This window comes from Protobothrops mucrosquamatus, unplaced genomic scaffold, assembly GCF_001527695.2.
Source record: "Protobothrops mucrosquamatus isolate PMUCROS unplaced genomic scaffold, P.Mucros_1.0 scaffold420, whole genome shotgun sequence".
NCBI lineage: Eukaryota > Metazoa > Chordata > Lepidosauria > Squamata > Viperidae > Protobothrops > Protobothrops mucrosquamatus.
The window spans coordinates 790816-805198 of NW_015386749.1; the positions used below are offsets into that span (position 1 = coordinate 790816).

The 14383-nt window shown below is 39.7% G+C and overlaps 2 protein-coding genes across 2 annotated transcripts in view; both read right to left on the bottom strand.

Moving 5' to 3' along the window:
* The window catches only part of AGFG1 (ArfGAP with FG repeats 1), a 30548-nt gene extending 28441 nt beyond the window's left edge, over positions 1-2107 (bottom strand). Inside the window, exon 1 of the mRNA XM_015816298.1 lies at positions 1937-2107. Coding sequence (XP_015671784.1) covers positions 1937-2103 — 167 coding nt within the window. The 5' untranslated portion in view covers positions 2104-2107. The remainder of the gene's footprint in view (positions 1-1936) is intronic.
* Positions 2108-5872: 3765 nt separating this feature from the next.
* MRPL44 (mitochondrial ribosomal protein L44) lies at positions 5873-12093 on the bottom strand. Its single transcript, XM_015816311.1, has 4 exons — positions 11885-12093; positions 9892-10360; positions 8019-8197; positions 5873-6169 (listed from the first exon to the last, which is right to left on the bottom strand). Exons 1-4 carry the CDS (start codon positions 12046-12048, stop codon positions 5998-6000), a joined length of 984 nt encoding a protein of 327 aa, XP_015671797.1. The 5' UTR covers positions 12049-12093; the 3' UTR covers positions 5873-5997.
* Between the last annotated feature and the right edge of the window lie 2290 nt (positions 12094-14383).

Genomic DNA, 14383 nt, shown 5'->3' on the forward strand with positions numbered 1-14383 from the left:
TTGCTAATTAAAAAGATTACATTCAATTGTTATACTAAATATTTCTAAAGTTTAGCTTTGCTTTAACAGATAATCCTCTATTATTCCATCATTATTTCATAATACCAACTTCACAAAATTGATTACTTTTTCAATGTAAAATAAAGCATATTGTTCACTTTGAAAAATTCAGAAATTTGAAATCACAGTTCTTCCATTTTCCCCATATATAAACAATTTTATATAAACAAGATTCTGATCAATTTACACTAGTACAGATAATAAATCTTCATCTAAACCTAGAACATAGGTATTCTGTGTATTGGTGTAACTTTAGTAAATAATGTCATAGATGATCAAACTAAATCTGTCTATTGTAACATGACATATTGAAAAAAATTGTAAAAGTACTGAAGATTACATATACTGGACAGCTATCTAATTTCACAGACTATGAAAACTAGTTCGTATTCCTTCAAAATTATGTGCACGGTTTGGCAATTATGTAAATCGTGTGATAAAAATTTAGAGATTAACAAAAGATTTAAACTGTTTCCTCCTATAAGCCCTTAAAGTAACCTTTAATATGCTTAATTAATATTGCCTATTGTTTTTACTTCCTCAAAATATGTTGTGTTAGATCATGGGTGTCAAACTCGCTGCGTCATGTGACGTGTTGCGCTATATCGCAACTTTTTTCGCATTGCCGGACCTGGGGTGGGCGCAGTCTCCACATGATGCAACCGGCCCACGGGTTGGCAGTTTGACACCCCTTAGATATTTAAAAAGGCATGAATAAGTTATTACATTCTGAAAATGCATTCAACAAGTTTCTCTGCTTCCATTTTATATATCTGTAGAATATAACTGATTCTTCCCCATCAGAAAATTAGCACGTTAAGTTTACATACTTGCTTCCATAAATACCATTTTGCATTGCTACAATCCATATTTTATTACACACACTGGGAACTCTCATTTTAAGCAGCTTTGTGTCCATTTGGGGAACATGTCCATATTAGGTTATTTCCCAATCTCTAACCCTGTACTTTTCTCTGGTCATTTCACTTTATCAGCTTTTTGCTTTCTGGTGGTCTCTCCAGTTGGCCCAGTCTTTCAAACTGGCCTGCAATATCAGGCAAATTCCTACTGGTGACCAAAGTAACTGTCCAAACTCCTCAATCTCATCCATTTCTTTCTGCAGATACTGTATTGCAGTGGTTCTCAACCTGTGGGTCGGGACTCCATTTGGGGTCGATCGACCATTTCATAGGGGTCGCCAAGCAAGGCTGTCCGCCATTTTTTTTGTCCGCCATTTTTTTTCCCTTTTCCGGCGGGTGCCTTACCTCCCTTGGGCTGGGCCAGCTGGTGGTCGGCTGCTCCGTCTCTGCCACTTGCCAGCTACGCCTCGGCCGGCGCAGGGGGCAGAACCACGCATGCGCGGCGCTCCCGGGCAGGGAAAGTCCTCGACATACGACCGGTTGGGTAGTCCTCGACATACGACCGGTTTAGTCCTCGACTTACGACCGGTTGGGGTCGCGGCATTAAAAAGGTTGAGAACCACTGCTGTATTGCCTTACTTCTCTCCCTCCCCCTTAGTATTTCGGGGAGAGGGGGAAAATCCCCACTTCCACTTTTGTTTCGCTCTTCACGCAGGCCGAAGTCCTCTATCCCAGTGTTTCTCAACCTGGGCAACTTTAAGATGGATGGACTTCAACTCCCAGAATTCCCCAGCCAGCTTTGCTGGCTGGGGAATTCTGGGAGTTGAAGTCCATCCATCTTAAAGTTGCCCAGGTTGAGAAACACTGCGTCTATCCCAACAGAGGGGTTCCTCACAAAACCCCTTCCCCAGCCTAACCGGGCTTTCTCCCTCCTCTCTTGGCGCTCGCTGCCTCCTTAGAACGCTCGACCGTTTCCTCCCGCCAAAGCGGTCGGCCCTTTCTTCTCCTCAACTCACAGGATGCCGGAGCAGGAAGTACAAACGAAGCTGCCCACCGTCATGTCGGTATAGGTGGGGCCGCGCTGGTCGCAGTCGAAGCACTTGCGGTTGGGCGGGAGGCTGCTCATCTCCCTCAGCAGCTTCAGGTGCTTCTCCTCCTGCTTCCGCTTGGCGCTCGCCGCCATGGTCTCCGCCGGGGGCGGGGTGGGGAGCCGAGCCGATCCCCGGTCCGCTCGAGAACGAAGAGGAAGGCGGCGCGGGAGAGGCAGGCACCGTCCCGTTCGAGCGGCGGCGGCGGCGAGAGCGGCGGGTCAACCAACAGAAGAGCGAGAGTCGCTCCCACCCGCACAGCCCAACGGGAGAACAGAAGAGGAGAGGAGGAGAGGAGCAGCAGCGGCAGCGGCGAACTCGAGCCGGGCCCGGGGCGGCTGAATGACGAGCCCAGGCGGAACCTGCCCGAGACTTCTTCCCAGAAACGAGGAGAGGAGCGCCGCGGACGCTCTGACCAAGGCGAAGAGCGCCCCCTTCCGCCCGGGAGGATTTTTCCGTGTCTCTTTTCCTCTCGGGAGCCGCTTACCTGGCATGACCCTGCGAGTCAGGGGAGGAGGGGGCGAGACGCAAGCTGAAGTTGGGGACTTATGACGTAAGGAAAGGGGTTTTTTTAAAAGAAAAGGTGCCGGCGAAAGGGAAAGAATCGGTGAAGCAAGGCGGGCCGATGACCTGAACGGTCCAAAGGCCGTGACGAGCACCATGTGTTCCAAGAACATACGAAGAACTTCCTGGATTTGAATTAACCCTCAATCGCATGATCTCAATGAATGCCAGTTTTGGTCACCACGATGTAAAAAAAGATGCTGAGACTCTAGAAAGAGTACAGAGAAGAGCAACAAAGATGATCAGGGGACTGGAGGCCAAAGCATATAAGGAAAGGCTGCTGGAATTGAGTATGTCTAGTTCAGGGGTAGGCAACCTTGGCTCTTTTATGACTCGTGGACTTCAAGTCCCAGAATTCCTGAGCCAGCTTGGCTGGCTCAGGAATTCTGGGAGTTGAAGTCCACGAGTCATAAAAGAGCCAAGGTTGCCTATCCCTGGTCTAGTTTAACGAAGAGAAGGACCAGGGGGGACATGATAGCAGTGTTCCAATATCTCAGGGGCTGCCACAAAGAAGAGGTAGTCAAGCTATTCTCCAAAGCGCCTGAAGGCAGGACAAGAAGCAATGGGTGGAAACTGACCAAGGAGAGAAGCAACCTAGAACTAAGGAGAAACTTCCTGACAGTTAGAACAATTAACCAGTGGAACAACCTGCCTCCAGAAGCGGTGAATGCGCCAACACTGGAAGTTTTTAAGAAGAAACTGGACAGCCATTTGTCCGAAATGGTATAGGGTTTCCTGCCTGAGCAGGAGGTTGGACTAGATGACCTCCGAGGTCNGCTGAGACTCTAGAAAGAGTACAGAGAAGAGCAACGAAGATGATCAGGGGACTGGAGGCCAAAGCATATAAGGAAAGGCTGCTGGAATTGGGTATGTCTAGTTCAGGGGTAGGCAACCTTGGCTCTTTTATGACTCGGGGACTTCAAGTCCCAGAATTCCTGAGCCAGCTTGGCTGGCTCAGGAATTCTGGGAGTTGAAGTCCACGAGTCATAAAAGAGCCAAGGTTGCCTACCCCTGGTCTAGTTTAACGAAGAGAAGGACGATGGGGGAAATGATAGCAGTGTTCCAGTATCTCAGGGGCTGCCACAAAGAAGAGGGTGTCAAGCTATTTTCCAAGGCGCCTGAAGGCAGGACAAGAAGCAACGGGTGGAAACTAACCAAAGAGAGAAGCAACCTAGAACTAAGGAGAAACTTCCTGACAGTTAGAACAATTAACCAGTGGAACCACCTGCCTCCAGAAGCGGTGAATGCGCCAACACTGGAAGTTTTTAAGAAGAAACTGGACAGCCATTTGTCCGAAATGGTATAGGGTTTCCTGCCTGAGCAGGAGGTTGGACTAGATGACCTCCGAGGTCCCTTCCAACTTTATCATTATTATTATTATTAGTCCTTGTGGCTTCTCCCAGCAAATAATTTTCAGGAGCCTGAGGCTCTTGTACGTGGAGGCAGCTACGTCACTTTGATTTGTCATAGTTGATGAGCTCCGACGGTGAGATTTCTAAAACTTGACCTGTTGCCGGATGAGCCTCTGAATCCCTTCTGCTCCACACGACTTCCCACTAATCCGTTATCGAATATTGGAACATGCTTCTTTCGAAGTACAGAAAGCAAGTATTGCTCTACAAACCAAGAAGACTTGCAGAACACCCCCTGCTTAAAAACTCTAGGGGGAAAAAAGTGGCCTTTCCAATTTTGCTTGTGTCCTCCCAAAATATTTTACCTTTATCCCTATTTTTATGATTTACTATACTACATGAATCTAATGTGTAATTTATCCAGTAAACAATGCTTCAGCAATTTATTAATCAAATTTGGACACTATCCATCTGATTTTGAGTGATTTATAATTATAAAAAAACCATGGAAATGCCATAAAGTGACTTTGCACAATCTGTCACGCACCTAGCACTATTGCTTGGTTTTATATTAATGTCTCGGGCCAGCAATTTGCAGAAGCAATGAGATTGCAGGCCAATAGATATAATTATTTTTATGACCATTATTGCTTGGTTGGATTGTGGCTCATAGACACAAACAACTTTATTTTGGCTGTACTGCCACTTCCCCTTTTTCCCATTTTTTGTTAATCTAAGATGACAAGCCTTGGTTTTAACTTATGGTTAAAGTTAAAGTTGTATTTTATAGTATATATTCTCAAGTAAACATCTGGATCTGGAGGACGAATTGTATATATGTTGCTGATTAAATAGCAATGGAAACATCCTTTGAATTCCTTCCTAGTTAAATCATTTTATTGGATATTATTCAACTACCTAACTGGTTTCATTTTTGTTTTACTATGTACTAAAATCCTTTAAACATACAAGTAATCTTTCACAGGCAAAGGTGTGTTTTATCACTGTGATTCTTTCCAAACATGTAATGATTGTAAATTGTCCATCAGCCTCATTCTCAATGTGCTGAGGCTTTAAGTTTCAGAACTATAAGCAGTGTGTACAGCAAGGAATATTGTATGTTTTATCATACAAAGTATATATCCAAAATATCAAATAATTACTTTCTAAATTGCTTGAAATATAATATTATCTCTGTAAATATATTCATAGTCTGTGTGAATTTCTATTAAATCTCATTTTCAATATGTGAATATGTGTATGTAGCATGTCTCAGAACTTAGAAAGTCATATTTCCTTCCAGCAGAGTTCCCATATCTTGACAAAGAGCAGGTGTAGTAAAATCATTAGGTTGGTAACAGCACAGCATCTATCTTTTTCTCCCTCAGTGCCATCTAATTGGTACGAGATTATTCTATAGCTAATAGATGTTGATGTCAGCATTCAGGTCCAGTTTAAGGAGGCAATTCAAGAGGTTTGAAGACTCCATATGCATTCCATTGTAATAAAAGCTGAAATAGAAATATATTCAAACATAGGTGAATGTTTTTAAAGCCGTGTCAGTGGTCTTCTTTGGTTCTAAATATGTGTGGGGGATTCTTTGAATGCATAATTGGAAGATGTGATATTGTACAATCACTATTTGTTCTAGTGAGATTACACATGAGAAATTCATAGTAGATGCTCATACTCCTTGCAAATGTATTTAACAGGTTAGAAACTTTGATGGAAATTAGATAAGTATTGCAAATTACTGAGACACAAATACATGAAGTTGAACCTGGGTAAAGAAACATACCTAGCCACAAATGCACTTTGGTGATTATAAAGATGGTACAAATTTAATTTTAGCTCTACATCAAGAGGTGAAATATACAATCCCTTTCTTTGGGTTGACAGTGCAAATATTCACAGTACATGGAATGAATACAATGAATGCGGCTATCTTATGAATCGTTTGATAGATCACTTTTATTCAAAGCATTCTAATTTAGATAAATCTAATGGAAGAGAAGGAAAAAAAGTTCTTCCTGAAATACACTATTGTTGCAAATGACCTGATTTTTTTTTTGCCTAACTACTGCTAATAGCTTTTTCAGCTTTCTTCTCGCATTTCAAAGAAGGGTAATGCCAGGGTTGTCTGTTCTCGGTGAATCCATAAAGTTTCCGCAAGGCCACACGAGCAGCCTCTTCTTCAGCAGCTAATACTGTTTCACCAGTACCTTCAGCTAGAAGCTTCTTATCACTGAAAAGAGAAGAAATGCTTTTATTATCTACGATTATGCAACTGATCAATCAGATTAGGCAACATGCAGTCTGTTTATCTAATAACTAAGAACAAGGCTTGGTATAGGGCAGGGGTAGGCAACCTCGGCTCTTTTATGACTCATGGACTTCAACTCCCAGAATTCCTGAGTCAGCTATGCTGGGAGTTGGAAGTCCATGAGTCATAAAAGAGCCGAGGTTGCCTACCCCTGGTATAGGGTACATAGCCTCTTTGTAAATCAAACACTGAAAAACTGGTAGCTCAAATAGCTCCTTGAGTATAAAATTATCTCACCAAGCATGACATAATACCGTGAAAAACAATTTTAGTCTATTATTTGATCTTTGTATAAACTGATTTTGAAACTATTGTTCTGCATTTCCGCTTTAAGAAATCTATCTGCTACCTTTATTATTAGATTGTTCTGTAGTGATTGTATGCAATATATTGAAATGAAAATTAATAAAAGATGAAATATTAGATCCTAATTTTGCTCCTAGAAAACAATCAAAAATATTAAGAAAGATGGTCCGGATTTTACAAGGAAAGGACAAAAAACAGTAAATTAATTAATCTCTACTTTTCCTGATATCAATTGGTATCAATATACTTTGTACCACTACCAAAATTCTAAGCAATTAACTCCCTTGAATTAATGTGTGCTTGTAAATCACGTACAATCAAGAATTACAAAACACAAGAAAAGCAATTTGTAAAATTACTTCACCATTCAGGGGAAAAAAGATCAAGAATAATCCATGAATAGTAGTAATAGCAATATGAAAAAGACAAGACTGAGATAAAGAACAAGACAAAGACTTCTTTAAAGGCTCAAAACCCATAAAAGTAGCTCAAAATGAATTTTAGTGAGCTTAACAAGGACAAGTTATGACACTATTATTTCTGAACCCACACTGCAAAGTCATCCCTCCTGAAATAGACTGAAGAATGCCAGAAACATGTCTCTTCCTGTCAGAAAGCACTCTTATCTTGTAGAGATATAAGCTGGAAATGGGACCATGATTAGAACCTATTCTTTAGAGCAGTGGTGGTGAACCTATGGCACGGGTGCCAGAGGCGGCACTCAGAGCCCTCTCTGTGGGCACGCGTACCGTCGTCCCAATCCTAGGCCTTCAGCTGGATTTTATAAAACCTTTTCGCTTTAGGCCTCCGCCGTGTGCAAAAAAAAAAAGGTTCAATCAGTCAATTTCAATTTCTCACGGGAAAAAAAAATCTTGCAAAGTTGGAATTGATTGATTGAACTTTTTAGTCCCGCCCAGTCTGCCGTTACCACCACAGCCACGCCCAGCCAATGGGCCACGCCCAGCCAATGGGCCACACCCACCCGGCACCTGACGATGCATAAGTGGGTTTTGGGTTGCAGTTTGGGCACTCGGTCTCTAAAAGTTCGCCATCACTGCTTTAGAGAATAGAAACCAACAAAAATATATAATTCTTTACAAGCTATAATATGCACTGCAAATAACAGAATATGAAAGGCTAGTTTAGATTTTATTATCACTTATATTAAGTGGAAGTGTAATTCTAAACCCTGCAGGTTCAACATGCTAAGGCAATTTGAATTCAGCACGTATATCAGTGGCCAACCAGTTCTTCTCCTGCCATTATTCTATTACAATTGGTGCTTGGAGGCATTCTGCTCCCCAACAATGGATACTAACTAAACTGCTTTATGCCTGTTTTATTTTCTACATGAAATTCCATTCAAATATGGTGACTCTGACTGATGAGTCACATATAATTGATAAGACAGTGTCCACCTTCAGTACATAGTAACAAGTCTGAATCAGCCTGAAATCTTACTAACCAATATAACCCAACAAAGAACAAGGGCAAAGCAGTGGTAGCTCCTGACTGCCTGGTTAGCCTTGGTTCTGGAGCAGTTATATTCCTTTTGGCCAGTTCTTCCAGCAGCAATCCCATGGGGTTTACAATGTTCCACATCTCAAATAGTTCCTTTCCTATCAACTGAGGGATGAAGAAGTCCTGTAAACAAATATTAAAAAGACAATATTATTTTATTTATATGAAATCAAATAGAATACTGTACTTGAGTTATTTTAAAATAATAGCAATAATCATTGCTTGAGATACATAATACAGGTAGTCCTCGACTTATAACCATTCGTTTGGCATCTGTTCAAAGTTATAACAGCACTGAAAAGAGTGACTTACAACTGGTCCTTGCACTTACAACCATCACAGCATTCCCAATCAGGTGATTAACATTTGAGCATTTGGAAACTGGCATGTATTTATGATGGTTGCAGCATCCAAGGATCATGTGATGGCCATCTGCACCCTTCCCAGCCAACTTCTGATAGGCATAGTCAATGGAGGAAGCCTGGATTTTTTTAATGACTACATGAATAACTGCACTTAACAACTCACTTAACAACCATGGCAAAAAGTCATAAAATTAAGTCAACTCATTTAACAACCACCTTGCTTAGTAACAGAAATTCTGATCCCAATTGTTGTCATAATTTGAGAACTACCTATATACATTTCTTTGGAATCAAACAGAACTCTTATTCACTAGGGCAATGGTTCTCAACCTGTGGTCTGTAGGCGCCTGGTGGGCCACAGTGTTATCAAAGGGGGTCCACAAAGGCTTGAAGAAATGTTACGGTTTAAATCTTGAGTCTTGGGGGTCTATGGTTCGTGGCCTCAAAAGGGATTTAAAGGGAGTCCATAGTGAAAAAAAAGGTTGAGAACCACTGCACTAGGGCGTATTTTTTGTAATGCTTAGTTATTACTGCATTATAACACTTTAAATAGACTATGCCTCTCAAAGCATTGAGATATTTTTTTATTAACATATCAAGGGAAAAAGTAAGACACACTACAAAATAGCTTGGGAGCCAAGGAAAGCCATGCCATCATGTTTAATTTTCACAAAATAATCAGAATTAACTGAAATTAACCATCTAAGGAAGTCTATAGGCTATATCAAATATAAACTTTCTGAAATCATCTTCCATAAAGTTAACTTCTCTGAAGGATAGTTACATAAAATAGTATTTCTCACCTCAGCACTAACCACCACCAGATATTTGTGCTTACATTATTTATTCCATAGAGCAGTAAGGGCACTGTTGGTCTAAAATAAATGTTTCCACAGCCTCCATATAATCAACAAGCAAATAAAGCAATACTAGACTAAAATTCTGGCAGTATAGCTGGATATCTGCATGTAATTTTCCAGTATTTTTCTCAAGTCTTTAATATCATTTTGCATATTAGGAAGAAAGAATATTTTTCTTAATTCTCTTAATATGTGTTCTGCTAATCTAATTTGCAACTCTGTGTCAGAATACAGCACCCATGCAAATCTTTTGTTAAAAAAAAGTCTGCGTCACCAATTTCAAATGTCTATGAAGAAAACTGGTTGCCAAAATTTGGTAGTGTGATAGTATATGAAATGCTTTGTTTTCTTAAGGGTACAGCCTGTACCCTTTTGACAGCCTGTTTCTGCTTAAAGTAACCTTGTCTATTAACTCATTAAAACAATTTCATATCAATCTCATTAAATAAAATCACAAAGGCAATTGAAGATTAATCTATTAATCCCTGAACAATATATTTTCTTACACATTTTACTAGCTCTGTAATTTTGGATGGATACAAAGAACTTTTTTTTGCTAGCCTTAACATTACATTCTGTAATAATAACTTACTCTGATAAAGATCTCTGTTCTTTGAGAGCTATTATCTTGAAGCAAAGCTCCTATTACAGCAAAAAGAGTCTCCTGCAGCACCTTAGGTGGCACAGGAAATTCTGCACAAAGTGTCAAGTCTTGCAAAGATAGGTTTGTAGCAATGTAGGATACTATTTCTTCACTGGTGAGATAGTTAACAAGAGCTTCAATGCCAGCAGGTGGCATTTTTGGAAAGGCTTCTTCAAAGCACTGTGTGAGGTAAGAGTGCGAAAAGGAAGCTCCCTGTAAAGAAAGTTCCTGATTGTCCTTGAGATTAAGAAAAAGGTCTACTTTTTTTAGTCCAAGTTCTTGGCGTTTAGATTCTTCATTTTTTATATAGCAGGGATTAACAAACGCGGTTTTGAGTTGGTCCAGTGGGAATGTCTCGTGTATCCGATGGCCAAAAGCTTCTATTTCTGCATGGTAATCCCAGTTAGGCTTCTCAGACCTACATAAAACAAGAGCAGAAATAGAGAAACAAATATATATATAAAACAGCCTAGTCAAGACAGATTTCATGGTGAGACTAAGGCTATCAAGTATCTTATTCCTACTATTCTTAAAAACCAGTATTGGATTTCTAGATGTATATATTCAATTCGAAAATCTTTATTGTGGAAATCAAAGATGTTGTGGAAAAAATAATTTCAGAGCCCCAGGTTGATTATTATGAGCAAACACATTTCAAAAATAGAAACTTCTATATATTTAATTTGTTTAAGTCATGTATTGTACACAGAAGGATTATAAAAGAACTTGCAGGTATGAAACATGGAACTGAAAGTCTCTACAGTTTGTGTCACAATATTATGGTATTTTTGTTAATTAATATGTTTTACTTCAAACTTTCTTATCCCAATCCAGCCACAATGTACAAGCCCCTGTAATTAACAAAATTAACTTTTATAACATGAAAGCTACAGGGGAAAATATTGAAGGCAAAGTATATCTATTTAACTCTATCTGGCTAAAAGACACCCAGCAAGATTTCATGGTTGAGGGTAAACTTGAACTTGAATCTTCACAGTCCTTCTTCAATACTTACTACATCACACTGGGTTTCTGTCTGTAACTTGTTTGGTTGTTGTTGTTGTTTTGCACTTTCGCAAAACCAAAAATTTATTGTTCTGTGTTTCTCATTCATACAACTATAGACAATGAATGGGTTTACACAGTGAATTATTTCATGATTTCCTTAGCCTGTTTTGTTCAATAAGCCATAATTAGCTGGATTCATACATTGTACTTAGAAGTCTGATTTATATGCTACAATATCTGTGTTCAGTTAGCAGACTAAGTCAGAATCAAAACAAACCACACTACAATTTACCAGAGCTGAACTCAGAAGCTAAACAGTTATCAGTCCTGATTAGAAGATGAATGGAGATTTGATATACGTGGGATAATGTGATGGCCTCAAAGTAAAAAAGGGTTTGGGAGGGAGGGAGGAAATTAGCCTCAGTGTCATGCTTGATTATAATACCTGTTGTATGACTATGAATATAAAAGGCAAGAAATATTAACTAATGGAGGAGGAGATTGTTGGGTATTCTTGAAGTTGTTTCTGAAGTGTAGTGGTGGAAGAATCTGCAGTGACAGACCTAGCAAAACCTGAGAGAAAAAGATTTGCTGAGTGAACTGGCTGGTGGAAAAGATTGTTTATAGCAGGGGTAGTCAACCTTGGCTCTTTTATGACTCGTGGACTTCAACTCCCAGAATTCCTGAGCCAGCCATGCTGGCTCAGGAATTCTGGGAGTTGAAGTCCACGAGTCATAAAAGAGCCAAGGTTGACTACCCCTGGTTTATAGACAACAGACATAACAGATGTCAGTGAGAAGAGCTGACATAGGTGGTAGAATCCAAGAAACCCAGTCAAGACGCTGCCCAAAGCTTGCATTTTGCGAAGAAGCGCTCTCCCCTCGCGCTAAACCTGCATCATCCCGTGAGCCTCTACCACCCGAGACCCTCTTACCGGCGCCTGGGGGGCTCAAGCAAACGCTGCTGCTCCATATAAGCTTGGAGCCAGAGCTTTTTGTTTCGGCGCGGCTGAGAACCAAGCAAGGCGGCTCCCTTCGCCGCCGCGAACAATCGCTGAGAAGTCTGGAGAAGCAACGGGCGTAAGAGCATCGACGCCATCGTACCCGGGGCACCTTGATTTAGCGCCGGCTGGAAACTCGTGTCATTTCCTTTCTGGTCCGTCTGAGTTCCGGGCTCAGAGTTGACTTCTAGCGAATGAGGCTCGGCGCTGCTATAAACATGGCTGGTTCAAAAAGGTGCACCAAAACTAGATCGCAGTTCTGCGACGCAGTCGAATGCCAAATAAAGTGTAGGTCTGGAAATCCAGGTTTATAAGCTTTCCGCAATTATTAAAGAGCTGCGTGCCAGTATCTCTCTTACCGGACTATTGGCTGTACCAGGGATAGGCAACCTCGGCTCTTTTATGACTCATGTACTTGAAGTCCATGAGTCATAAAAGAGCCGAGGTTGCCTATCCCTGGGCTGTACTAACAGGGCTTGTAGCCAAAAGTACAAACGGCTACTTTATTTTCAACGTTGTTATTATGAGAATGTAAAAAGCGTGACAGTAGGGGAGCTACTGAGGGAATGATGATGATGCAGCTCATTTTTTTTTTTATTCAAGAGAAGAGATTTTCAGTAACTTTTTTAGAGTAATAAACGTCTAATCTCCAAAACTAAGCAGGATTAGACTGACAAATGTATTCAAGGGCTGTAGGCTAGACTGGAAAAAGGCAAAGAGCAACCTGTTACTGGTTCCCCCCCCCCCCAAAGAAACCTGCATGTTTACATTTAAGTATCCAGAATGAATCAAGGCTTTTACAAGCTTCAGCTTCCATTCTTCACCTACCCAAGTATCCAAGCTATAGTATACGATACAAGAGACATTCAGACTGAACTATAGCAAGCATGTGTTGAAGCAAAATTTAAACAAAAACATTATTGTTGTATAAAAGTCCCAAAACTGCTGCAAGATTAAAATTTAAACACTTTATAAAGCGCCATTTTTGCTCCCAAAACTCTTGGCAAGCCTAAGGTTTTAAGGCTGTGTCCTGAAAGTAGCTATTCCAAATGGAATCCATTTGTTACATCTTTTTAGAAGCAGGGTTTGCACACCAAATTCTAATTTTGCAAACTAAAAGTCAATCCCATAGACCAAATGCAGGAACAGTATCATTACACATAAAATAACTAGGGAGCACCAAACTCAAAATGGTTTTTCAACAGAATAAGGAGTTTGCTGCCTCTTCTATTTCTGTTGTGAAATTTTTAATTTAGTTTCCAAACTGGTGTATCCAAACTAGCAGTAGACAGTGTGGTAGCTCTGGATTGCAACTCAGCAAATGTAGCCAAGAGAGACAGATTACGGAACAGTATTTGGGGCTCAAAAGATACGGTAACTAAAAAAATCTTGTTTCTTATATTTGAGCCTTAATGAAAAAATAATAAGTATAATTGCTTGGGCATATCACCTATGTGCACTAATAATAAAAAGGGTGGTTTTAAATTCATGGGTAATAATCCTAACAATTCTACAAAAAATTGATAAGATACAATACTTTGGCAGACACTACAAAGGTATTTTAATAAAATAGCAGTAAACATTTAACTGAGGCATTTTATCTAATCTTTAATTATAGAAATTATTTAGGGACTAGACTTTGTTTTTCACAGTTCACAAATGCTTTTCATGTCAACATTTTATTATTTTACATCACTTTCCAAGAAGGTAGAACTTTTAAAATAAAACACACGGTGAACATTAGTGTAGGAAAATAAAGTATGTGCAAATGGTTGGACTCAAAGTGTAAGAACAAACAAGAAAATAACCACTTAAATAGAAACAGTGATTTGAGATGCTGTGTTGAACTAAAGAAATAAAAATGTCTTAGTTCAAAATAGAAAGCTAAGTACTTGCAATTTCAAGTTTCCACAGTTCCAAAGAACAAAGAATACAATTCAGTGCAATGATAAGAAATTACAATCTCTTTACTTTTATGAATTACACTACTGTTGGTACTTTGTTCCATAATCTTTAAATCACTCAAACAGACTTGCTTAAGATTTTATTTTTTAACGAAAAAAAAGCAAAATTAAAGCTAAACTACATTTTACACATACCTCTGGAAAATCTCCTGACATTCTAGCAAATAATGTTTTTTAGTCAATATGTACACTTGCCAGAATGAGAGATATAGATAAGTTAGGATGCCATTTCATCTGGCAAACCACTGCAAAAAATTTTTGGCTAAATGAAACAAGTGCAATTAGTTAACAATAAAGGTGCTGTACTTAATAATACAAAAAAAAGGAAAAACCTACCGCAAGTTATGCCATTTTGTAGATTATTTGAAAAATCCACGTTTGTCTTTCTATGCAAAGAGAAGTCTGTAGTTACCTTTACAGAGTGAAGACATTTCCCTTTGCAAAATACAGTTCAGATGTACATTATCAT

Coding starts and splice junctions, on each gene's coding strand:
- MRPL44 (XM_015816311.1), bottom strand. CDS start 12,048: ATGGCGTCGATGCTCTTACGCCCGTTGCTTCTCCAGACTTCTCAGCGA. Junction 8,198..9,891: donor GAACAGAGATCTTTATCAGA/GTAAGTTATTAT, acceptor ATTTGTTTACAG/GACTTCTTCATCCCTCAGTT. Junction 6,170..8,018: donor TTCTTTGTTGGGTTATATTG/GTTAGTAAGATT, acceptor TTCTCTTTTCAG/TGATAAGAAGCTTCTAGCTG.